At 38.6% G+C, this 27,198-nt stretch overlaps 1 protein-coding gene across 1 annotated transcript in view; it reads left to right on the forward strand.

Moving 5' to 3' along the window:
* LRMDA (leucine rich melanocyte differentiation associated) overlaps positions 1–26,465 on the forward strand; it is a 681,403-nt gene extending 654,938 nt beyond the window's left edge. The window contains exon 7 of the mRNA XM_086752286.1: positions 24,266–26,465. Coding sequence (XP_086608412.1) covers positions 24,266–24,345 — 80 coding nt within the window. The 3' untranslated portion in view covers positions 24,346–26,465. The remainder of the gene's footprint in view (positions 1–24,265) is intronic.
* Positions 26,466–27,198: the final 733 nt, after the last annotated feature.

Raw genomic sequence — 27,198 nt, forward strand, 5'->3', positions numbered from 1 at the left:
CCTGCCTGTGCCTTCCACAGCTTGGGTGGGGAGACAAGAGTTCTTATCAGTGAAGACTGAGGCAAAAAATTCATTGAGTGCCTCAGCCTTCTCCACATCCCGGGTAACCACGACACCCGTTACCTTCCGGAGGGGGCCTACATTCTCCTTGGATTTTCTTTTGTCCCCTACATACCTGTAAAAGCTTTTCTTGTTACTTTTTATATCCCTGGCCAGATTCGATTCCATCAGGGCTTTAGCCTTCCTCACCCTATCTCTGGCCGCTCGCACAGTCACTCGGTAGTCCTCCCAGGCTACCTGTCCCAGCTTCCACCCTCTATAGGCTTTCCTCTTCACTTTCAGTTGGTCCAGGAGCTCCTTGCTCATCCACGCTGGCCACCTGCCCTTTTTGCCTGACTTTTTCTTCATCGGGATGCACCTCTGCTGAGCTTGGAGGAGGTGCTCCTTAAATATGGACCAACTTTCCTGGGCCCCTCTTCCCATATGTTTTCATTAGTGAAGTTGCCTAAACATTTACTGCTCCACAGCTGCACATGTTAGCAGAGGCTGCCATTCTGGCTGCGCTGAGGCTTTGATGGCCGAGTCCTTCCTTGGCCTCTTGTGGTTTGCAAATTCTCAAGTCCCTTGAGAGTAACAGTGCATGTCTGAGTGGGCAAGTGAGTGCAGGTCATGGTAGTCACAGACACGTTCACTCCGAAACACCAGGCAGAAGGGTAATGGCACACTAGTCACAGGGTTGGAGTGTATACTGGATGTCCAGGAAAGAACCGTGATTTTCCTCTACCTCTCCAGTGCTATCTGGCAATTTGTTCTCATCTTCCTCTCCCACGCTATGACCTCTGTTGAGAATCCTCTCTGTTAGTTCTCCCATACTCTGTGGGTCACAGTGCTCGGCGATGTGACCAGTTGTCCTGGTTTCAGCAAGAGTACCCAGGCCACACCCCAGCTGGGGAAATGTGTTCCCTGTGGAGCACCATGGAGCTTGAGCTTGTCCCACCAGAGCCTGTGTGCCAGCTTCTTGCCCAGATGGTCAGGGAAGTGGAGCAGAGAATTGTTTCTTCCCACTATAGAGGTGTTGGGGGGTAGGGGGGGACCAGCATTGCAGCATAATTGCAGAACAGAAGTTTAGCCTCTGGATATCTATTTTGCTTTACAATTGCATTATAGGAATCTTAGGTACTAGCTGTTAACTTAAAAAGGTGTAATGGTCCTCTTTGTTGCCAGTTTAATATCTTTGTGGGTTTAGGCCTATGTGTGAATGTTTGGTTGTTTTTTTTTTTTTTTTTTCCTCAAGCACCTAAATTAGTTAAAAATATAATTTAGGGGTAAATTTAATCATAACACCCTTTAAATACATTTTAAAATATCATATGAACATTCATAAGATTTTCTTTGACACTCATGGTATAATATGCAGGTTTTTCAGTAAATCATGTTGCAGAAGAGTAATCAGCCATTAAAATGCATACAATCCTGCTTCATAGTGTAGAGCCTTCCTATGACTGCACCCCCAAAGGGTAGTTCAGTCACTACTTAGCATCACAGTACCATGGTGTTACTTAACAAGAGAGTCTTTTTGGATGCTTGGTATACAACAGCCAATACTTTAACTGACCTGTCCTGTGGAAATGAAGATGAATGGTAACTCTCCGGTCTGCTACCAAATGTTATTCGTAGTTATTTTCCAGTCTTACATAGAACATGCGCTACAAGGCAAAGGCCAGGGCACAAATGGACTATCAGCCCTCTTTGAATTTCTAACTCTGTCATTTTGCAGCTCAATTTTAATGTTACTTAAAATAACTATGTGGAGAAGAGAAAGTTAAAATCTTATGTGTTAATAGAAGAAAGTATTAGGCATTGAGGTGCTGATTTATTAAAAGATCTTGTGGAATAGCAAACCAAATCTCTTAAAGCCTTTGTTCAAAGGGAATGGTTAATACAAGGATTTAAGACCAAATGCACTTCTTTTTCAGTATAATATAATGCTGATTTGTAGAATCAGCGCACAGAAAAAATATTGTAACAATAAGGTTATTGGAAGAAGGTTAAGCACATCTTTATGAAAAACCAACATCGCATGAGCGGTCTTATTGCCGGTATTGTTCTCTTATTGCATTGTAGCATGTGCAATATCCAGGTCACTGCCAGTGCAAACCAGACAAGCTTAAGCTGCGATGAGTGATACTGAAGGGGGGCCGGGTAAGGGGGGCTGTGTGTGTGGATCTGGATTATCTCAAACTCAGACCCCAAGCAGAGATCCAGTGCTGGCAAATACAGTGAGAGTCTGTGGGGAAACTGCAACTGAAGTCTGCAGGGAATGGGAAAGAGTAGTTCCAGATAGGCCACCTTGACAAAGGTATTAGGTGTAGCAGGACATGCTGGTGTTCTGAACACATTGACAGTTATGAGCTTTTTAAGCAAATGTTTCTCATTTCTTTTTTCTCTTTGTTAGTTAAGTTGGACTGGGTGGCTGGTGCTGAAACAATTTAATCCTTGTCTACAAAGCAATTTATTGCAAGTTATTGCATCCTATTGCAATTGATTGCTTTATTGTTGTTGGCATGTTCTGTGCTTTTTCTCTTAGAAATTTCATTTTGCAAATGTAGTAATAATATTTTACATCTGTAGCATGCTTTTCATCACAAAATACTTCACAAACTAGATAGAGGTTTTGCAGTCAGCTCTTTGAAAGGGACTTATGCTGGTATCAGGACACATAGCATCTCTGCCCATGTAATCCGGCCAGGCTGAAGCTTTATCATGCTATCTGTTTTCTTGTAACCTATGTTGTCACCTGAGTAATAAATAGCCAACTTCCATTTCTGGCTTAGATGTGTTTACTGCTGTGACTCAAAAACTGAAGTACTTGCTGGGTAGGGAAACAATTTCAGTTATACTGGCTGCCACCCTGTTTCCCTGCTTCGCCACAAAACTAAGAAAAAAAATAATATAAGAAATAAACTTGAGACCTAAACAAATGTATTAAGTCTTGTTATTTTCTTTTTTTGTGCATTGTTTTAAGTGGGTAAGATTTTAAGAAGTGTTACTGATCCAGATCCTGTGTTCATTTGACCAATATCTGTTAGTTTTTAAATTTGCATTTTTCTTATTTATTTTATTGTGTGCTATAGCCTAAAGCTAAGACACTGTATTAATAAAGTTGACCAGCTAGAGGCAAGGGCACAAGATTCTGTGTTTTGTGGTAAGCTGGCCTGAAATTGAGAAAATCCTTGGAAATTTTGAGGCATTCAGTGAAAGAACTGAATTAATTTAAACTGAACTGCACACAACCTTTTAAAAATTAAATCTGCTATGTATATGGATCATTTTACTCTTAAATATTCAGCCTCAGTTACTTACTGTAATTCAGTGGATTTTTTGCTGTCTCCACATAACTTCCGTGTAAAAGGAAAGGCTCATCTACTGGTTCAGACAAAAGGCTTAAGCTCAGCTGATTTGTGATCTGTTTCCTTTGTATCATGTTTTTGCATTTTTTTCTCCATCCGTAAAAAGATGACAGCACTTCACTGCCTCTACACTGCTGGTGTACACTGCCTTTACACTGATGGTGTAAACACATGGATTGTGAGATGTTCAAAATGATTGAGCCAAGTATGTAGCTAGGCCAAATTATATATAGAGATGTTTTCAAATTAGAAGTTAGGATGTTTTGTCTTGGAAAAGTGTGAAGCAACAGATTAGCTATCTTGCTCAAAGTATTTAGTAGTAAAATGGTTAACAAAATATATATACAGGCAATGTTTAGGTTTCAGCGTTAACACCCTATTGAGATGATTGAAAATAGTTCACATCTTGCTGAACTGTCATTTTGAGCTGTCTGCCAATTTAAGAACATATTGCTGCCTCAGTTAACATATGGTTTGAGTTGATACAGTTTTCTGTGCAACCATGAGAGCTAGACACATCATTATATGAAAATGAAAACAAATGGCTGAGTCCTGAGCTTGCTGCTTTAGGCCCCCCTGATGTAAGCACGAGTTCAAAGCCACCTAGTCTTCCCATTTGGAGATTCCTGCAGCATGAGAGAGTCTGGGTGCGATGGTGAGCTTCAATAGCTGGCTCCCATGCCACAGAGCTGTGGCACACAACCAGTAAGGGATGTTCCCAGGAAAGAAGTTTTACAGCCTGGGCACAATGGCAAATGATCCCCTGGGTTGCTGTACCTAATTTGTCGAGATTTAATTAGATCCTGAGATTGGTGAGCCTCTGGTTGGGATTTCTGCTCCTTTACTCTATCACTGGTGTTGCAGATATGGCATTCTGGGCACATGAAATGACTGAATCTCAAGCTCTTGCCGCATCTTAACAGTGTTGTACTGCAAGTTAATGCTAGCAAATAGAAAAATAAAGGTGAAAGTTTCTAAAGAAACACTCTCTTTAGTGTGCATCATGATGTAGCTTTTGATATCTGCAGAAATAAGGCTGGAAAATCTTCCACTGAATTTATAATGGCTCCGTTCTAGGACACCTGCAGTTTTTTTTCATACTATCTAAGATTTTTTCTGCTGTCATAGAAACTCCATGATTGTGCTACAATTTGCTTTGTTTTTCTTAATCTAAGTTACAGTGTTAGCACTGCATCTTTTTTCTACCTAGTCTAGGTAAATTTCACAATATTTCCAACCCACTTGTTATCTGTGTATTTTCATTGCTGAAGTTCCTGGTATGTTTCCTATTGCAGTAGAAAATTAATTCACTACAAAAAAAAATATTTAAATTATCTTGAAGGTCTAACTAAAGCTGACAAAACCAAAACAAAATTAAAAAATTGAAGCTGAGATTTCGTCTTTTCCTTGTGCAGTGGGGCAAGATGCAGACCAGAGTGACTTAGGTTATGTGTACAGCATAAAACTATGCAGATTTGGATAAATGGACTTTTTTCCTTGTACATACGACTTTGTAACTGGCTCATTTCCCAACATTCTTTTTGACTCGACTTTCAGATTCAAAGGAGTCCTAATATCTGACCAAAACTCATTTAATTTTCTCCTGCCTATTAGAAGTAAGTTTTTGTGCAAAATGAAACCACAAATCGGCTCAGATTTGCTTGTGAGATTGATGAACCATATGAATCTTTCAATGAACTCAGTTTAAATTTCAAGCATGTAATGAAACACAGAAGCATATCCAAAAGTCACTTTGAATATATCCCTTCATATCTGGTAATTTATTTTTAGGTCCCTTATTTTTGGGCACTTACAAGCCAGTCAACTGACAGAGAAATGCTGCTTAGCAATCCCACCTGCAAAAAATCTTTATTTGGCCAAGCTGGCAAATCATCTCCCAGAGTTCCAGGGACGTATTTTTGGTTGTCGTCTTTGGTCCCACAAACTTTCTGAAGTGGTGTCCTTATGTAGCTTACTGTATTGTTTCTTTTGTATCTATGCTATGGCTGGGATTATGCTGGATTTGGGTGCTCTCTCCAGGGTTCTCCTCACTCAGGTTGATGTTTAACAGTAAGATGATCACTGATATTAGAAGCAAATTGTCTCATTTTTCCTTGTTTTCAAATGTATGCATAAATCCACATTTTAAAATGGCAGCATAGTGACTGTTGCTGTAGGTAGAGATAATTACATCCTAAATGATGTATTAGGCTTTTGTGGAGATGTCTCTGTTACAGAGTGCTATTATGCTTATATTCCTGTCTGCAACAGGGAACCTGTTGGTTTTGTTTTGTATGAGATCTTAATTTTTTTAATCTAGATTGGTGCTATTAGGCTCAATGAGTCCAATGCCCTACCACTATGCATTTGCCTAGCACAGTGACACTACTTTATTTATGGGTTAGCAAAAAGGAAAGAAACCAGGATGCATTTCATTGATCTTTCCATATTGTAAATGTAAAATTCATGTGCATTTTTGTTTGCTTTATAGCTGTTCTCCTTCCTTTTCCTTATTTAATATGCACTTCATACTGTGCCAAGGGGTCAGTAGGGCAAATCAAGGAGCCAGATGGCTTACCTCTACCCTAAGGAAACATACCAATATTTATCTGGGCATTTTACCAAATAATGGCAAGACTGGAATCCACAATAGAGGTAAGAGTTGGTTAAAACCGCATCCTTTTCTTAGATTCACAGCTACAACCTCCTTGAGGCATGAGCTTTTTATACTTCACTGCCGCTTTCTAGCTTTCTCCAAGTAACTGCATCTTAGAAGATATTAGAGGGGGGTGCAAGTCATTTTATTTATGGCCTTTGCACAGAAACAAGTTTCAGTTATTTTAATCTGACTGCAATAAGAAACCATAATCCATGGATGAAAAGACAGTGGACAAACTCAGTTAAATCCCTAGTACCCTGAGGACGTATATTTTGTCCATTTCTGGTTTTTTATGTTCCCTTTTTTCTGCTGTTATTCCCAACTTTAACTTTTGAAAAGCCAAGCAGTTTAAGTGGCCGGGCCTGGGGAGCTTATTTGTATGCAGCACAAATTTCAGGATCTGTTCCCAAGCCTGTGCAGAGTGAAAAATGGCCTGCATTTTCTTGATAGCCCATGTGGTTGTAAAGAATAAATGGCTAATGAATTACAGATGAACATTGACGCAAATTAATCTTCCTGATGTCCCTGGGTTATATGGCAGCCATTTAAAAGTTTAATCAATACACTAAAGTTGAAAACATGCAGGCACTGCAGTTGTTTGGATGTAATAAACATCAGAGGGAAACGGGAGGCTTGTACCCAGTCCATGTATCATAATGACAGGTATTTATGTTTAATGGACTAAATATTTTTTATTGGAAGAGAGCAAATGTCAGCTTAACTTTGTAAGCCCCGCATTCAACTTTCCTTTGAGGTTGGTGAGAGACGGCTGACATGTCATTGAAAATGAAATGTAAAAAAACCAATTGAGACAAAGCGAGGATAAGGAGCTGTTTTGCTGATGAGATGTTGCTTTAATGCTCTGCAACTATTCATTAAATAAAATGTAAACTCTACCATTTCAAACGTTGCAGTAAAATGGTTTACTAGGGCAGACTTTTAATGGTTATTAGGGAAAACAAGAGCCAACCGCTGCCAAATATTCTTTTCTGGGAAACATTTTATTTGAAAAGTCTTTTCCAGAGTTACAATTTCAGAAGATTTATAATTATGGAGCAGTTGTCCCCCCCATCCCCCTTTCCTTTTTGAGACAAAGGAAAACAGAAAAATAACTTTCAGAATAACCATTTGATAGTCCTTTTCCCCCCCTTTGAAGAGAGTAATAGCTTTATATAAGCTTCCCAGAGGCTTGGATGTTAATTGCACTTGAAGTCAATAAATTTTAGAGCCATGTGTGTCCAGGACTTTACCTGTCATTGCTATAAATGGGGAAGGAGGCTACACAGGACTCCCAGAGTCACCAGGCCTGCACAGTTGCTTGGCTGTGTGGAAAGACCACATGAATTAATTTTCTTTAGATAAAGAAAAATGTTGTTATCATATAATTTGGTCTTACAAGAAGACAAACTTCTTCCACATTAAACAAAAAAATAATAAATGGAAGAAAAAGGGAAGATTGTGTTTTACCATCTTTCTGTAATCTGTTTTAGTACCCCATTTGTTAGCTGATCTTACCTGATTGGACCCTTGATGGTCTAGAGTGGTCTCGTGAAGCCTCTGGTAATGTATACTATGGAACAGCTTCATAAAGGGAGGAGGCTCTCAAGCCTATGGGTCACTGTTTCTTTGGCGGCTGGTTGAACTGGTTCTCTCTTGACTTCATCATCTCTCTAAAATATTCCAGTCAGTTAAATAACTGCTTTTAATAACAGTGCAGTGAGTCATCTGGTAGAGGTTTGATGCCTGACCTCCTACTTCATGATCTCCAAGCATATTGTGTTGGCTTTACCAGAGACTGTTTAAGGCAGACATTGGAGGAGTGGCAGAAATCTCATATTACTTCAGAGGCACTTGACATATCTAACTTCTGGTTGCCAGGCAGGCAATTTTATTTTAACAGCAATATCTGCCTTAATGTCTCCTTGTTACGCAGCATCAGGTTCATCATCAGAAGCATCACTTCATATAAGGTGGCTACTAATATTGTGAATAAAGCCAGATTTGGCCAAATATTGTTGTAGACTGATAGTGTCATGTTTATAAGAGATCATACGCTGCTTCCTGATAACAAAATAATTGTTGAAGAAGCATCTGAAAATGTTACTTTTGTCTACTCCCTGGATGATGAAGTATTTGCATTTTTGAGCAAGCCCATAAATAAACATGTCTTTACACCATGAAAAGTAAAAGCATGAAATGGGTATATTGGCCAGGCAGTTTGTGATGAACTCAGAACTCAGTGCAGCACAACATTTAAATCACATGAAAATGGCCTTTTCCCCCCCTCCTCTGCTGACCCTGTGTCACTTGTCCCAAGTAGAGTAGCTTCATCATCTCAAGAACCCAGTATGGCCTAATCTGCTGATGCTTCCAGCCATGCTACTTTGTCCTGATCTTATATCCTGCAGTAGGGAGTGGATTCCGTTGTATGGCCACATTACACTATGGCTAGGATTTATCTGGAATGCAGTGCAAGGCAACTGAGCCATGGCATACTGTTTTATGGCCATTAGAAATGGTCTATTGAGTAGTTCTGGGTTGACTTTGATGTGACTGGTGAAGGGGAAGGTTGGAGCCTTATTGTATCATAATGAAGCATCGAAGACTTAGTACCAGGGTTACAGTGTCCTGCTGAATTAAGTTATAGTTTGATTCAGTTTCAAAAATTGTCTTCTGTTTCATAAAGCTCAAAAGCAGTTTTCCAAAACTGCTCAAAAGCAGTAAGTTTTAGTGGCATGTGAAGTAAAACAGCAGGTATCTAGAGCAAAACATTTACAAGATTGCACCAGACAGAGGTGGTGCTAGTAGAAGATTGGAGGTAAGGAGTCGGTGACATTAGATTGATTTTTTTTTTTTTTTTTTTTTTTTTTTTTTTTTCTGTCAGATGGAAAACTCTCTTTTCAGTAACTACTCACAACAAAATATGAAGTCCTTTGTGAAATGGTATGTTGGGGAGTAAAAGCTGCCACTATCCAGCACACTACTCCCACAGTAGAAAACATAATAATTTATTTTCTTGGTCAGCCCATTATACTATTTGACTAATTTACTCCAAGTTAGATTTTTACAACAAGAAGCTTGAATTTCAGACAAAAAAAAAATCCCTTTTACGGTGGTTTCTGAATGTTTAAATTCTGTAGAGACACTGCTGCTATGTATTATAGGCTTCATGGATAAAATACAGGGGAAAAAAATCTTATATAAAAGATTTATTTTAAAGCAAAAAGCAGAAAACACGAGAACTCCAAGACTTAACATTTGAAGTGAGGTTCAACTTCATTGAGAGAAAGTTTCTAAGGATGTATGAAAAAATATTGTCAAATGACAGAATTATTAGTGATTAAATATGGCTTTTTGAGAGCATGTTTCTTTCAGTTCAAAGTTACATGGGTGTGTATATATATGTATGTGAGTACAGCAGCCTCACACAACCATCTTGAAGATTTACCAGCCCAGACACGCAAATGTACCTGCTCTGATCCTTTGCCTTAATAAGTGATGATGAAGAAATTTAATGGTCTTTTATCTGTCCATCAAAAAAATTGCCTCTGACTACTGGCTGGATAATGTTTTGCAAGGCTGATACATACTGTGCTTTTAAGTATATATTTGTGTTTCATGTTTTTTTTTCTACACAGTACCAGCGCAACAAAGATATGTCTGTCGTAGTCATAAGCTTTAAATAGTGGTACAAAATTATTAATCTAAAATAACTTTAATCAAAGTGAAAAAGAAGATAGGGAACTATGATTTGGTAAAGTGCCTCTTTATCATTCCTGAGGAATTAAAAAAGAATTCCTCAGGAATACGAATGTGATCTTAAAGGGTGAAAGCAGTTTGAGACTTATGCTGCCTTGAACTGGGACCTACAGCCCTGGCAGCTATTAAAAAATGAAGTAACTTTTGGTTCTGATTTTATATAATAAGCATATGACAAAAAAAAAAAGGGAGTTACTTCTACATTACTCTGCAAGTGTAACTCTGCTGTCTGTCAGTTTATCCTGCATTTTATTTTGATAAAGAGAGAACATTACGGAGAAAAAAATCTCTTCATCAAACAGCTTAACAGGAAAGAAAAAAGTCTAAAGACAATGTCATGTATTGCTGGTTATTGGTGATGGTTAAAAGAATTATCTGAAAATAAAGAAGTCTTTCACAATGAATCTAAAACACAAAAGCTTTAATAACATTTACATCTGCGTATCATCCATGTCTCCAAATGCAAGTCATGAATAACACATAAACTAGAGTATATATGGAACAGAAGTGCTAGCACATCATTTAAAATCCAACACACCCCATCGTCAGTGGAATCAAATACACAGCAGGAATGGTTCCAGTTGATAGACACACAATGAAGTCATTGAAAATGAAAACATATTAATTATGTTTCTAAAGGTTAAGATAGTAATGGCTGAATTCTGTAATCCTGCAATAATATTAATGCCCCAAATTCATACAGGAAAAGTGTGTAATGTTTCAAAAATTGTGGAAAAATTGGTTTGAATTCCCTTATTTGTGTCTTACCCATGACTGACTGCGCAGCATGGGAGGTTGCAGGGAGAAGGGCACAAAGACAAAACCAGGGAGAATTATTAAAAAAAAAAAAAAAAAAAATGTTCTTGGTCCAAACAAGCCACTTGCACTACATGAGCTAATTGTAAGAATAGACCATTTCTAAACTGCAGCTGTTATGTGCTTAAGCAAACCCTGCTGGGAGAGCTGCTTTCTAGAACACCTCTGCTGACACAGACACACAGAGCACCCCTTAATAGAGGAATTCAAAGTGCAGTGTTTAAGGGAAACCTTTTCCGCTTCCAAATTTTCCTGAGCTTATTACAGGATGTGATCCCAGCTAGTCTCTCTGGCACAGGTTTTCTTACATGTTTTCTATTTTAATTATCTTTTTGCTTATGTTAAATAAAAAAAACAGAGGCTGAGGGCTGCGTGTGTGTTAGGAAATAGTAAGAGGGGGCTGAAGGGGAATGCTCAGGTTGTGTGATAGAAAATGATAGGTGTCAAAAAACCCCACAAAACACCTAGCTTGGTCGTTGTCATTTTCTATGTATAACAACATTTTTTTTTTGTTTGTCCCTGCACGCTAGTAAGATCACATATATGGTAGTTAATTTTAGATGTTTTTTTTCCTCTTCTCTTTTCTTCTCCCTCCTCCAAATCCTCATCCATGCATCTCTGACCACCAGACTATTGCACCTGGCTTCCTAACTATATTCACTCCATTGTGCTGCTGTGCTGAGTGCCCCTGATCCTTAATGTCTTTATGCTAAAACCCAAATCCTCCCAACAGTAAGGGGTTAATTGTCTGCTTTCAATGCAGTTTAAAACTCCTAGCTCTTGGGAATGACGTTTCCATGAGGGTTGAATGTAATTACAAAATAGTATAGGCACTCTGTCTTATTTTCGGTGAGTGATACTGAAGTCCTTGCTGTTGTGGCTGCATGTGTTTATATTGGGGCTCTTCCTTCAGTGTACTTGACGCAAGGTATTTGCAAATTCGAGCCTTTGGGCTTTAAATGTTGTGCTGCTTCTTCTGTTCCTTATTCACTACAGATCATGTATAATTGATGACCTGCATTTACAGACATGGGTGGTATACAGATGTAAATGTTATTATAGCTTTTATATTTTATGTTCTCTCTGAAAGATCATTTTGTCTTTGAATAATACTCCTGTTCAGATTTTGGGGGGTTTATCTCTGAAAGAGAATATGAAATGGATATTGCACATCGTATATTTCTTAAAAGTAATTTGGAATTTTAGGGTATGGGATTGGTGGTGACTGATACACTGCCTGGATGAGATATATCCCTTTGAAAATAACAGCGCCAGTACATGCCTGCATCTGTCTAACCTCATAATTCACTTTCACATTGGGTTATGGATGTCTGCATTCAGTGAGTCTATCTTCCCTTTAGGTATTATTTCAGCCCTTTGAGATAATAAGGAAAGTTTAATTGCGTTGTTAATTGATTTTTTGCACAACATTATTACCTTGATTGATTGCAGAGTTGATGAAAATGTTAGACACAGGCAGTGTAAAGTATCAGCCCAGTAAGGAGTGGGAGCCTTGTGGAGAATAGATAACCTTGATGTTAAGAGCTATATCCTTCAGATATGTCTTCCCTTGACATATTGATGGCCCTTGAAAAGGGAAAAGCTGATTGTATGCAGAATGCAATCATTAAACCCACTTCAGCTGGCTGTTGATTAATTTGTTTTTTCCTGAAGGATCTAGTTAAAGAGAAGGCCTCAGTAGTATCAACAGCAGCCATTTTCCAAGCTTCAGATTATTCGTAACCCTCTCCTAGAAGAAAGAAAAATGATGCTGTCTTGGTTTAGACAGGCAAATTGTCTGAAAACATTCAGTCCAACTGCAATTTGGGGATTATAACACTCACTTTACCCCGTTAACTACTGCTTCCTCTATGACCTCTCCTCCCCCTGCCTGTATTCAGCTTTGCCACAGCCACAGCTAGCAGAAAGTCACATTTGATGTTTTCTGAGTAAGGCCAGTGTCTGTTCTCAGCGCAGACGCCAATAGGGATGTCAAGCTTGTTTTGCCTAAAGACTGAAATACTTTCAGTAGCATATAGCTGCTTAGCACGAGCCCCTCTGAAAGGACCAGAGGGTTCACTGCACACAAGTAAGTGGTTAAGCTTTCCTTATCCCTGAAAAGATCTTTCTTGTATAATTTTTTGTTATTGCTTTTGAGATATTTGAGGTCTTCAGTAGGGCAGTTGTGCTGTGCATTGCTTCTCTCAGAGAGTACAAAGGATGCTGTGGAAGTCAGTGTATCCAATACTTACTGCTTCAGGACAGAGACCGATCAGTGCTGCCCCAGGCTTAACAGCAGCACTCATGTGCCCTGCTGCTGGATACATTTAACCAAACAGTGACTGTATGTGACTAGCTTCCCACTGTGAATTCATGTGATGGGCTAATCCTCGACTACTTACTACCTTCAGAGCACTTTCTGTTTTAACAACACTGGCTCTGAGAGTGAAGGTAGAGTATTGCCTCCAAGAGCCATTGTCTAAATGGCTTTCCTGTGGCAGATGGGGCTTCCTTGGCCAAAAAAAAACATTCTCTAGATTAAGGGACAGCTTCTGTCTTAAGTATTTCTTCCATTTGTATCAGCAAATGACCCAGGACATCTAAAATATTTATGCAGCTTTAACCAAGCAATTGAATGTGTCGGAATCTGAATGTGGTGGAGTTTTTATCCTTCAGTTAACGATTTAAAGGATATTTAGTAAAGCAGTAGGGAGCAGGTTATTGCTTCCTGTTTAGCTTGGTAGTTTCAAAGACAGTCGCTGTTAATTTGTGCTTGTGAGCGATACAGTGATCAGTGTTGCTTGATTGTTTGGCCAGATGTGTTTTATTAGGTCCAACATGCACATTTGCCAGTTGGCTCCTTTTTAATATGGGGACATGTTAACTTATGACATAGTCAAGTCTGACAAATTTGAACCAGCCAAATAAATGAGTAATATTTCAGGCTGTCAAAGTGGGTGAATACTGATTAACTGACACACTCCAAAAGCTCTCACCAATATCCATGCTCCAGTGGAAAACGTTTACTAAGCATAATACTTGTTAGAAAGTCTTTGGTGCTTTGAATAAACTTTAATGACTCTGACCCTAATGGAGGGGTTTTAACGTGCCTCTGTCGAGCTATTTCTTAGCCCCCTATCTTTTATCTTTAGCAAAAGCTTCCACAGAGGCTAAAAGTGCACTTGTAAACTATGTTATGCTGTCCACTGTGATTTAATCTTCAGCTTCTCTCTCATTAGCATGTTTTTAAAAGGAGGCTGAGGAGGCGGGAGAAGAGTTGAGGGCAGGGGACAATGACAATGTTTTGGCATTCACTACTGGAGGCAGACAGTGTTTGGGAATGAGACTATGGCCAGTATTTAGAAATAGCAGATGGTGGTGTTATATGTGTAACATGGAACAAAATTCTACTAAAAGGGAAGCCCAGACTTAGTCCAGAGAACTAGATATTTGCTTGAACACTTAGGATGTTTGAATCCAGATGCATTTCTGATTTCATTTGTTGCTATATAGCAATAGCTAGAGAAAGGAGCTCACCAGTTGTGTGGGGTCCGGATGTTTCTTACAAAGTGCCAAATGCCTTCAGCTTCCACTGGAAATCAAAGGAATTCAGGCCTTGCAGTATCAGCTTTTTAAAAACGCTTGGTTTTGTATTAGGAAGAATCATAGCAATCCTATCATTAGCAATTAGTTAGATGTTTCTTTTGTTTTGAGGAAGGGCTTCTGGAAAAGAGCAAGTAATGGCATGCAAAGAAGGTTCCCTTAACTGTGTCATAATGTGACAGCAGCACTATTTCATTGTGCTCTTTAATTTTATTTGAGAGACTTTCTTTCCCAGCTTTAAAAATAAAAAGCAACTTGTCTTTATTTCAGATGACTCTCTTGAGAAATTTCAAACTAGTTGAGCCAGACTGAATTTTGTATGGCTTTTTTTTCCTAATGTGATCTCCTCCAGCAGGAACACATTTGAGATCCAAAAGCAAGTTTTACTCATGAGATGAGCCAAATTTATGTCTAAACTCTCCAGAAGGGCCCTGCTGCTCAAATTTTTTTCACATAAGAATTTGTAATTTTATTGGAATGCTTGCAGACTTTCCGAGCAATTATTCCAAAAGTTTGCTTTCTGTCCCATAAATCATGGTACATTTGTTTAATTCTATCACAGTTACTAAAAGAGTTTACTTCCCTCTTTTTTTTTTCTCCTCACATTTTACTGCTAATGTAATCTGTGCGTGGTTAAAGTTTGTGAAGTAAAATGTAATTATACTCACTTTCTGTTTTCTTAATGACCCTGTCATGCTTTATGGTTTAACTCCATTGCTGATTAATGTAAGTATTATTAGTAGAATGTGTCCCAAAGTATAGAGCAGCCTACAGAAATGCCATTTTTGCATATGTTTGACAAATTAACTGAAAATCTTCTCAGTTAGTGTGGAGAGATTATGCTGAACAGCTGAACTTTAACATATGATAAGGAAGGGATTTTACAACCTCCTTGCTCACAATTCTCAATATATTAAGAGTATCTCTTGCATCACTTCAGTGATCACACTGTTGCATTATCAAAAGTAATAGGAAGATTCAAAACAGCACTAGGATTTATGTTGTGACTGAGGGACTAGCAAATGCCACCCCAGCTGTGCTATGAGCCGGTAGTGTACATGGATGGTCACCCGCCCACACACATTTTGAGCCTTTTGTTCAGCCCGCTACCCAGTGACATCCTGTTGTAGCCATCTGTACGCACAAACTGGTGCTCACCGAGATGAGTCCACCAGAAGTCAGGCTTCTGGCCGAAAGGCTGAAAGCAGAGGTTGTACAAATCTAGGCTTTGATCACGACAGAACAAGAAATTGGCTGCAAAACCTAACCCCCAGCATTGCTGTAACAGTGCTAGCGGGGCGCTCGGCCCGGCGGCGCGGGCCGTGTTCCAGGCAGAGGCACGGTCCGTGTTTTAGGCAAAGGCATGCTGCCCTCTAGTGCCGGCCCGGCCTGCCGGGAGAGGAGCCGGGAGACGGCTCTGCTTTGGCGGGGAGTGGCTTTTTGCCTGCTTACTAAAACCGCTAGCCCGGTTCGGGGTATTTGGTCATTAGTGGGAAGCAGTGAACTCCTGTGGCATTGGTTTAGAGATGAAGGCTGTTTAACAGATGTAACCTGACTTGCACTGGATATTTACAGTAATTTGTTCTGCCTTTACTACTTTTATTTAAACTTTTATTTATATGAGAGAATGAGATACATGAAGAAGTGTTTCAAAAGACTAAAAGAACTGTGAACTCCTACTTGCTTTCCTTCATCTCCTTCTAGAGTATTCAGTATATACAAATTTAAGCACCAATTTGACCGTAATATCTGGCATGCTGATGCTTTCTGTGCACTTGGTCTTCTTTAACTGCAGTACCTAGCTGACTATACAATTTATGTGTTGGAGTAATTAAAAAAGTCTGCTTTAAAATTTCAACAGATTCAACAGGAAATATTTCATCGTAAAGCCAACATTTATCCCATCCTTGATGTTATTTGAGAGTGCAGAAATGATAAAGATGCACTGAAGAGACAAAAGCATTTGGTTTTTTTATTTGGTGCTTTTTGCTTAGTTTTTACTGGAGAGACATCTCCTCCCCAACATATTTCTCTGATGATGGTTACAACAAGCATGGAAAGATTCCAAAGAAATCCCAAGTGTAGGACCTTAAATTGTAACAATGATGCCCAGAGGAGTATGGAACTGGTTAATGATTTAAAGTATTATGCCCTAAATGCTCCTATTTTAGCCAACAGTAGAGAACCTGTAGACAGCACATGCCCAGATCAAAGCTGGTCATGTCAATGTCATTCAAGGAGGGAGAGATACCCTCCTTTCCCCCTTCTCTCCCCCCTACCCCTTTTTTAAACAAAGTATGACATCTGAGGAACAGTGTGTTGATTGTTCCACTGCCAGGATACGCATAATGGAAACATTAGCTCCAAGATAACTTTTAATCTGTCAGCCTAATGGCTCCTTAATGTGTAGAGGGCTTTAAATGTATGTCAGCCAGGGCTGTATAAAGTAATATAGTTTGTGGCCTGAATGGATCTAGATGACTCCGCACCATGACACAATATGGTTTATTATGAAGTATCAGCTCATCAGCTTATTCCCACGGACTTGGACAAGCTTCTCAATTTTCCTGTAACAGATTATGTGAGAAAAAGCTTGCAGTGCAATTTTCTTTCCTCTTTTTTTCTTTTTTTTTTTTTTTCCCAAATTACAAATTTCATCCCTGGCTGCATTGGGAGCCCTGAAGTGTATTTGCAGCAGGCTGCACTTTATCACACATCAGCCTGACTGCTAGTTTACACTGAACATTTATGCAGCTCCCTTGGCCCAGGATGCAAACTTCACATCTTTGTATTCCTATCACCTTCATTGCAATTTTTTTCCAACATCCTCTCCCTGTTGACTGCTTTCCTTCCCCTCCCTTACTCTCACTTCCCCACATACTCCCCCTTTTTTCACCCCCTTCCTACAAACAGACCAGTGAGACATGACATGTCACAGTACTTGTCTACGCAGGATACTTGCAGTAATTCAGTGTCTTAGTTTGCCTCCTCTGATTCCTCTCAGCTCTAGCTTAGGTGTATAATTCCAACACCATTGCTGTAGACTGGATTTGATTTTGTGCCTTTTGGTAATTCTTTCAGTCTGAAAGACCACTTTCTGACCCATGCTGTAGGGAGTCCAGGGGAAAATATTACCACTTTTTGGCATCCCTATGCAGGGAGCAGAGCAGAGAGGCAATTCTTCGCCTCTGAATGTGGAGGTTACCTTCCTTTAGAGTTGTTACCCACAGAGGGAGGGGAGAATAAGGATCAGCAGTTTGCTATGGAAGGCATGTCCTGCTCCAGGAAACCTGCAATGGATCACATTCCCTAATCCATGGGGACTTCTTTGGGAGTATTTGGTGACCACTCTGTGAATATTGTGGCCATGGTGAGGGAATTCTGCCTCAGCTACCGTGAGCTCTGTCCTCAGCCTTTTCAAGCACAACCTGATCCCTTTATGCACAGATAGTTTTGGAGGAATTATGTGTTTTTTTTTTTTTGCTTACATTTAATGTTTCTATCCTCTTAAAAATAAATTATTTCATTTATAACATAAAGGAAGTTAATATTTGTGCATTTGTTATTTGAACACTTGAGTATTTTATGATACTGTTTTAGGGAATTTCTGTTTGGTTTTGGTTTATTGCTGTGATATTTCAGGTCTTTATAAAATAACCCTTCTACAGCCTTTGGCTGTAGCACAACCAAAGGCATTCACATCCTTATCTGTTTTGTGCTCGTCTTTCTGTTGCTCCCTCAGCTCTGATTTTAAGAGATCTAGATCCTGTCTCGACTCCAACATGTAGTCTGGCATTCTGGAAACCATGGGTGCAACAGCTTTAATTGTAGTAGTCAGATATCCCTTCACATTAGTGATGACAGCTGCAACTCTTCTGTTCTTTTCCTATGTTACACTGCAGTTTTTGAGCTTGACCTTCTCCATACTGACGCTGGTTTGCTTGCTGGAGCAGGGTGAAAGTCTGAGTGGACCTCCCTGAGTTACATACTTGGCTGCTTTTGGAAGGATGTAGTGACCCAGGTGGTCCTTTACACCTTTTCTTATCTACCAGATGAGCTTCTCAGATTCCTGTGTCAGAGTTCATAGGCTGGAGCATGCTCAATAGAAACAATTGTTCTGTTCTGCCAGAAGACAGCATGAAGTACAAAAAGTCCGTCTATAATTCCCTCCCTTCTTGTCCTAGAAGTTTATGATTTTAAGTTTCTCATTAAATTTAGTCCATTTTAGATAACATGGACCAACAACATAACTCAGCAAATGTTCTTATACACTTTGGTCTCTAACATCTCCCAAGTAAAGGATTTCTTGTTTCTAATTGTTCAAAATATTGTTCTGGTTTATAAAAATTTATTTATACATAAACAACTATGAAGGCCCAACTATAAATAAATAAATGTCTACAACTTAAAGCAGATGAATGAACCTTAGAGAACTGAGTGACTTGGATAAACACTCAATGTTTTTGTGGGGAAAAAAAGAAAAAATAAAAGTCCTTTCTTTTGCATTTGTAAAGTATCTCCCTGATGTTACAGCTACAAGTCTCAGTAGAACTAAAAGTGCACTACTCGGGTCCACGTCAACTTTCTGTTTATTTATTTTTCCTATTACTGTTAAATATTTAGCATCTCTCCTCTCCTAGGCCCCCACCTTAGTGCGCTGTGGAGTTTTGCGTGTATCTGTGCTCCCTAAATTTCAGGCTGATTTGGCTGAATGTCAGACTAACATTTTGTGGTTTGTTTTGGGTTTGTTTGGTTTTCTTGTTTTTTGTTGTTGTTTTTTTTTTGTTGGGTTGGTTTTATTTCTTTAATGATTCATTGAGGATTATAAAAGAAATATTTTGAAGAAAGATGTTTCAGAATATTTTTATATTTTTTACAACATTCAGTTGTTTTAATGATGATTATGAAATAGCTCAGGTACAATTAGATGGTGTGATTTTTCTGGGTGTTTTTTTTTTTTTTCTCTCCCAACTAAAATTACCATGAAAATATATATAACTTAATTCTCCTGAGTTAGCATAAAAAAAAATAACCTATGTGCTACTGGAAGGTGAGAGGACTAGGTTCCTGTTTTCCTGAAGATCTCTAGTACTTCATTTCTCATAGAAACTCAAAATGGAATTGAAAATAAGAAGTTGTCATTTAGACAACTAGATAAAGTTGTTAGAATTTTCATTAAGACAGATATAAAATGAAAAAATACTAAACTTTTGTACAAAAGTTGTATGAAAGGACTTTTGTACAAAAGGATTTGTACAAAGGACTTTTTCTTTCAAACCAGCTTTCTTTATCCCTTAGATGAAAATGTTTTTAAAAGTTTTTAAATTAATTCAACTGATGGAGGTGTTTTGCCTAAATCAATCGCACTATGGACTTGAAACGGTTGTAGTTAGGTATTTATTCTCTTCTAAATGTTGTAGGTAGGGAATTATTTTCCTTTGAAGGAAGTTTATATTACTATTTCAGGGAATTTTGCAACTTCTATTCATTAATTGTAGAAAATGCTCAAGTGCCTATGAAAAATATGATAATTGTATTGATATTTCATCCTGAAGGGTCTCAAAACAATTTACAGATTGGTAGTATAACCACACTGAAATGCACCCAGCTTCTTGGTGGAACATGGCAGCTGTTTAATGGCCCATAGCAAAGCTATACAACAGCAGGTTGTGGAAAAAGGAATGAATATGGATCAAATATAAATTGGCAATGGAGGATTTAGTTAGTGTACTCAAATTAAAGTTAAGCGAAGTGGAATTCCACTAGAATATTGAGTCTGTGTATGAAGCGCTACGCTTTATCTGACCGCAGCTCCTAGTATGAGGACCTGTGGTTAGCCCATGTGCAAGACAGGCAGAGGACTGTGTGCTGAAATGTAATCCCTGATGTATACTCTAGACCAATGTGTTTGTCAAACAAATTTAATTGTGAATACTTTGCTGTTTGCACTTGTGGAGGGGCTTATTAAAAACATTTGATGTTAAGATGGTTGCCTGAGGGGGATCTTGGACAGATGTGGCAACAGATTTTGATGGGAGTGGCAAAAGTTTTGTCTTGACTACTCAGCTTTAATTACTTTTTTAAAGAAAATGAAATGTTATTGGAGAAGGCTGTGTTGCTAACAGCTGTCATGGCTGAGAAGTGCTTCTTAATAGGTGTAGAGCATTTATTTGCTAGGAAAAAAAAGCAAATCAAGAAGGGCAACAAGATGCTACCAGACAACAATTCCCTCAGGTCGCTGTTGGCCTGAGCTGAATTTTGACCTGTGACTGAAGCTGTATGATCTGTAGTCTAGGACATCCCATCACAACTTCTTTTTACCATTTTACATATGATACATGAAGATCTGCAAACTTTTTTTTTATCTAGGAAAGTCTATGGATGTCCAACTACACCATAGCTCTCTGCAACACATGCCCAATTTAAAAGGAGCAAACATGACTTGAACGATTTTTCATGTGCTTTAGTATGCATGTATGTATTTATTTATTTATTTGGGTAATTGGGTTTTCCCTCAGCTAAGGAAAAGCTGGTGTTGCTGACATTACAATGTGTTTGTGAAGAAAGACTGATATCACAATACATACAAGCAACTGCAAGGTCGTTACTTACCCAGCATAATTAGAACATCCATTCCGAAGGGGGAAAACATTTAAAAGATAAAGAGTGAATTTTAAAATTATTCTTCTCAATGCATTTTTTTTCATAATTATAGTTTTAACAGCTTGTGGTGATGGTAGAAGCAGCTACTTAAGAAAAATTAGAAGCCTCATTCGGGGAAGATGATCCCTCAAGAGACCTTGTGTTGTCATTTCTTAAGAACCATGAGCAGAAACCTCATTCAGGATGCTGTGTGCTCTTTTGATGTATAGGGAGTATACTTAACTTATTATGACCAATGCTGGATATTTTAATTAAAAAACACCACAACAACCACAGATGTGTTGTTTCCTTCTTATCCCTCCTCCTGTCTGTGTGCAAAAACACAAGTGTACTTCTACCTCTGAACTGCCAGGAATGAATATGATAGCAGATAGGCAGGAGAGAAGCAGTATGTTTCCCAAATTCATGTGTCACTACCTTAGTATCAAAATTCTTATTGCAGCACACAAGCTTTTTATACTTCTCCAAGTTTTCTGCAGTTGCAAAAGGGAGGTGGAAAATTGAGAGGGAAAACAAAACAGAACAAAAAAGCAACCAGTCACCACATTTAATTTATAAGCAAGATTATTGTTTTACAAATAACCTTCATGATAAATAAAGTCTCATGGCAACATTTTCAACTGTGCTTTTATCAAGACTCTCTGAGCAGTGTGTATAATATGCCTGACAATCGAATCACAGCTGTGTGCCTGGGTAGGGAATCTCTGCGGAGACAACACTTCCTTAATTTAAACAATTGTAGGCTGCAGGAGTTCAAAAATTTCAGCTGACTTTAACTGTCACTAGCCCAAGCACCTTTATCCCCAGGCGAGCAGCAGCAGCTGGATTTCATTTCCTGCTGCCAGACTGTCCGACATCTTTGCTGAACATCCCGGGAACTGAGCGTCTTTACTTTAAGGATTTTATTCAAGGTGACAGCTCCTCACACTTTAGCGTTCAGATCACCTCAAGTAGCTGAGATATCAGTGAAAATGAGAGCACTTCTCCTGCAAACTCCAAATTTAGATTGACTGAGGTTATCCTTAGGCCTCTAGACCCAGCCTCCACGACAGCGCAGGCCTGCCAGTAACTTTAAAACTATAGTGGAGTTTGTAATGATGTCTGGGGAGAAATATTCTGCCAGAGTAGTGGGGGATACTATAAGCGATAGGAAATGATGTCAGATTTAGTTAGAGCTGGAGACAGTGTTAGAATATACTTGGCATAATATGGCACCGGTATCTCTGTCAGCATCTCTGTTTTCTGTCACCGCACACAATCCCAGGCCTGTCTGTAGCCCTGACAGTGTCTTTTCAGATCAGGTTATTGCCAACTAGGAGACGCAGCACCATACAGCCCCCTTTGTTTGAAGTCTGCCCTTTTGTCATTAATGCACTTGATGTCTATTTAAATCTGACGGTGAATGCAGTATCTGTTTTCCTGTCAAGAGATCATTGACAATATTAATACCTCATGTCCTTGCCTCATTTCCTAAGCGCTGACACCTAGCTACAGTCTCCAGCATTCATCAAACAGCACTCTCTCACCAGCATCTCTATAAACAGTCTTGCTTCCAGCCCTTAAGAAATGCGGCAGACCTCAAACAAGACTTTTATCAATGCCAGTGAATAAGGAGTCTGAAGAATGCCATTAATAAACTGTTCATATCCTGTACATTTAGAGCTCCAAACGGTCTTGTTACCAACCTAGTGCCTGCTGCAGTTTAACTTGGAATATCATCTGTTTAGGGGGGGAAATAACTTGCTCTTCATTAGACACTTCTTTAGGAATGATAATCTCATCCCTTGAATGTGGAAACTGCTCCACTAGTGAAATTACTGGAATTGAAATCATTGAAGAAAGCTCCGTGGAGGAGGGGAAAGGGATCAGGCACTGCACCATATAGTCCCCATTTGTGTTATTCCGAAGAGGAATGTGTTTTTCATAACAAATGACAGGTCTATCAATTTATTTATTTATTTATTTTCCATAGGAATATGTTACTATCCTGATATCTTGGAAGGAAAGAAGAGTATGGGTTAACATTAACCTTGTACAGCCCATGCCTTCCAAGCTTTAGTTGCTTATCTGATGCACATTATACTGGAAAAATAGATGCAGAATATAAAAGCTTGCATACTTAATTCATACTGCAGGTGAGCATAGTATTTGCTATGTGAATCTTGGAAAGCTAAAACAGCAATGAATCGAAGATCTGCTCCTCCCCCATCTTTACACTTTGTGTAAGGCAGCGTTTGTCTCCTTTGGGCTAGGTCATGTTTGCCCTTATGGGAGTTAGCTAGGTACTTCAGTGATGGCTGTGTTAAGGCACTCCTAAGGTAGAGGAGACTCTTTTACCCTCCTTCCGTGCATGGGAGATGACTTTAATTTGACTATACGTGCCTGGGGGCACAAAGAACAACTCTGCTAGTAAAATTTAGCATCTTTGAGCATGTTCACAGGTGGGATGTGACTGTGAACTTACGTTTTCACATACCACTTAGTACTACCAGAGGGGATGCTTTTGAATAAGACAGTGGGATCTGCAGGTATGTGTCTCACCCACAGCAGCTAAGGCTTCCTGGGGAATTTTGTTGTCTGTTGCAAATAATATGCCTTGTCTCCCAAAAGCAGTGTTCTGGCTGTTTTTTGAAAGCATCCTCTGTATACTGATATTTAACATGATTTATAATTGCATCTTGCTCACGGGATGTTGTTTGGAGAGCTACTTTGGAAAGGTTTTCAGTACATGTTTATTTGTATGTCTGGGAAAAATGCTGGCATTTGGAGGGCTATCTGTTAGGAAGTCCCAAGTTCTAGCCCATATCTGCCAATGATGTCCCCCGTGGATTTCAGCTGGTCACTTCAGTTGTTTGCTCCTGCAAAGCAGCGATGACTTTAGGTGCTTGCAGGATGACTTTGTCAAGGTTTAAAAGGTTTTTCCTGGATCCACATTAAACTGTAGCTATTTGCTGCTTTTTTTCTTTCATTAGGAAAAGTCTATAAACATGTCACGGGGAGATTACAGACAGTACAAAATGTAACTTCAAGCCAGACTTTCTGGTTTTCAAAAGCAGGAGAGAGGTACTGTGATATAAGATACAGTGCATGTTTCAGTGTTATTCCATTTTTTAAGACACTTGTGGATGTATCTTAGATGGGATAAGTCGTGCAGGTGTTTGAACATATGTTTTCCCAGTGGATTCAAAACTGCCAATTTAAAGGGCAAAACCAAATATTTCAAATTCAACAACTTTCTTTTGCAGGACAAGAGAAAACTGTTCCCTTCCCACCTCCAAATATCCCTAGTTATGTGCTTGATTTGTGTATTATGCCACTGCTATTCTAATTGTAATTAATTTCCTTTTTATTGTAGGCATTTTGGGAAAATGCCGCTACATTTACTACGGAAAACATTCTGAGGGCAACAGATTCATCCGAGACGACCAGCTATAAAACCCAGCATTGTTTCGTGCCTCTACAATGCCTCTACATAAGAAGCACAAATTGCATCTAGATTTTAAGCATATAACTAAAGTCCTCTAGTGCCTTCTGCTGACTTTGCCAAGCCTGTCAAGATCATCCTTCTATCTTAGTCTGAGTAGTCACATAGAGATTGACATGATTGCCTTTAAGCAGGTCCCATCCACCAGTGTGACAGACAGCTGCAGCCGAGCACCCGGCCTGACAGGAGGAGCACCATGATGGATTGCCTGGTCCAATTGCTGCTCGCAGAAGAGCAGGGGTCACACCTGGGGCTTCAGTGAGCATGCTCCGGCTCAGTGCCGTAGCGAACGTAGTGCGTTTATCTCCAGCTCGCCTGTTGAGAGAAAGTGGCTGGCGATATCAAAGTGTTTATAAAAGAGAGAGGCTGTAATTTCAGATGAAAAAGCCCTTATCTGTTCTTATTTTTTTTTCCCTGTGAATTAAGTGCTTGTGTTTCTATCATCTCATACATGCTTACACAAATCTTTCACAGTGTTTTTTTTTTCTATTTAGTGCCCCCCACCCCCAAATGAGCCTAGATGGATTTTTTTTTTCTTTTAACAGGGGAAAAAATATACCCTGAAAATATTTCAGCCATGCAAAGTACTGACAATTTGAATATTTGTTTATATGCAAAGGAAATGGATTTAAGCAATTTTGCAGACAAACAAAATTTGTTAATTCTTAAACTACATCTCAACATTTGCTAACTCTCACCTTCAGAAAAGTGATCTTTTTTAAATGCTGTAGAATATTTGCAGACCCTAACTGTATATACTTGGAAGAAGCCCTCAGTTGTGATATTGACAGTGTATATTATTCCTGATTTATTACACAAGATATATTTAACCTGTACAGAGATAAAATTTAGAATTGAATGCTTAAATTTGGAAAGAAAAAAATTCTTAAAAGGAGTGATATAAAATAAAATTTACATGAGATGAGTATGATTATTTAGGGAGGGGAAAAAGTCAATAAATGTAACTGGTGGAATTAACATAATTAACAGCTTTACTAATGTGTTATAGAGACAAGTTCTCATTAACCCTTTTTGATGTCTATCTAAGAAAGTCTACTGCCAAATTTTCAGTCAAAAATTAAAAATGCATGGCATATTTCCTGCTTTTCTGATAAACATATTTAGAATAATGAACTAGTTACTGTGGAAAAAAATCCCAATACTTCATATATGTTTTGTGTTAAGTGCTACCAGATACAGTGGGATTGGTCGAGGAATATGCAGAAATTCTGACCTCGGGACTGTTCAAAACCCATCCATGTTAGTCCCAGTTGAGAGTCATCATTGTCTGGCTATTCTTCACTTGTTTGAAATTACTTGGTGGTCTTTATTCCTTTTGCTGGTTTAAAAAATGTCAGTTTTTAGAAACTGATGACTTTTGGGGGCTATTTTCAACTAGCATTGAGGTGGAAGTGAACTGGATGTTGAAGTCAATCGTGAAATCAGGTTTGATGGATGAAAAAGAATGAGCTATTGGCAGAGTGACAAAGGAAAACTTGCTGCTGCTGAATGGTTTAGGCCTTACTCGGTAAACAGAGGTCTTCGCTCACTCTGAGAGTCTATAATAAATTTTTAATGGATTCTTTAAAATCAGTGATGAATGTAGAACTATCCAGTTCACACCACCTGTGGTTCAAATTGAGCTCTGAGCTGTTTGCCATACAAATTGGTGCCTGGAAAGCACATTTTGGCCACTTGTAATGCCTCTGCTGATGTCATAGATGGCTACAAATGAAACACCAATTCATATTAGAAGTCCTCAGAGATACTAGATAAAGGAAAACTACATGCCTCTTTTTAAAATAATAATAATAAAAAATCATTAGAAATACTTAGGGCACTTGTCATCTCTCTTGGTTACCAAAATAACAGCAATCCTCTTTTGTTCATATCATATTGTCTGTTTTGAAGTGTACATGCATTTTGGCCATGGCATATTACAGGCAGCAAGGTTCTGAATAGGGGTGTCTAGAATAACCCAATGTCACTTTCAGTCTGGTTGCATATATGTTCTTGTCTTTATAAAAGGCTTTAACCCTGCCTCAAACAATAAACAGCACTTGCAAAATGACCACATGATTTCTCCATCTTTATTTTGCTTGTTTACTTTTCCTAATGTCAAAACCATTTGTATCATTTTCAGAAGTGTTTTCTCCCAGTAAAGCTTTGGAGGCAAAAGTATTTTTGGAATGAGACGTGATCGAAGTCTCTTCTATTTTGGCTATCGTTTTCACTTGGAGGATTATATACCTATAATTACATATGGTAAAGCCCTAATTAAAATTTGCTCAAATTCTGGAAAATCAATATAATCTATGAATAATTATTTTATATTACTAACATGTATTAGTATATTACTTAAAAACAAGCATGGATGTTTATGACTGTTTATGCTAACATCATTCTTTTTTAATATGCGGATCATTTTATTTTCAGATGTCTTCTGCTGAAGTTCTGTTTTAAGAGATGGCAAAATTTTCAAACCTGAGGCTGTTATCTACGTTTCATTCTTTCCTCAGTGGCAATTGTGCTGAATTTCCTAACTGAACTGAGTACCATTTAGGATTAATATTGCAGTAAAGTAATCTAAGAAGAGAAAGAGATTCCACTTTCTTTCCTTTACTCTCCCTTCTCCATATATGGCACATCTTTCCTTCTCAAGATTAACTAGCCTATTAAAAACAAACAATTTGCCTTCAAAGTTATAAGGATTTTAAAACATGTATCCTGCATTCTTAGTTCTTTGTGTTGTCACAAGAAAGATTTGGGCCAGCTGTATTTCTTGATGCTTAACAAGATTTGAG

This window comes from Chlamydotis macqueenii, chromosome 7, assembly GCF_036417535.1.
Source record: "Chlamydotis macqueenii isolate bChlMac1 chromosome 7, bChlMac1.mat, whole genome shotgun sequence".
Taxonomy (NCBI): Eukaryota; Metazoa; Chordata; class Aves; order Otidiformes; family Otididae; genus Chlamydotis; species Chlamydotis macqueenii.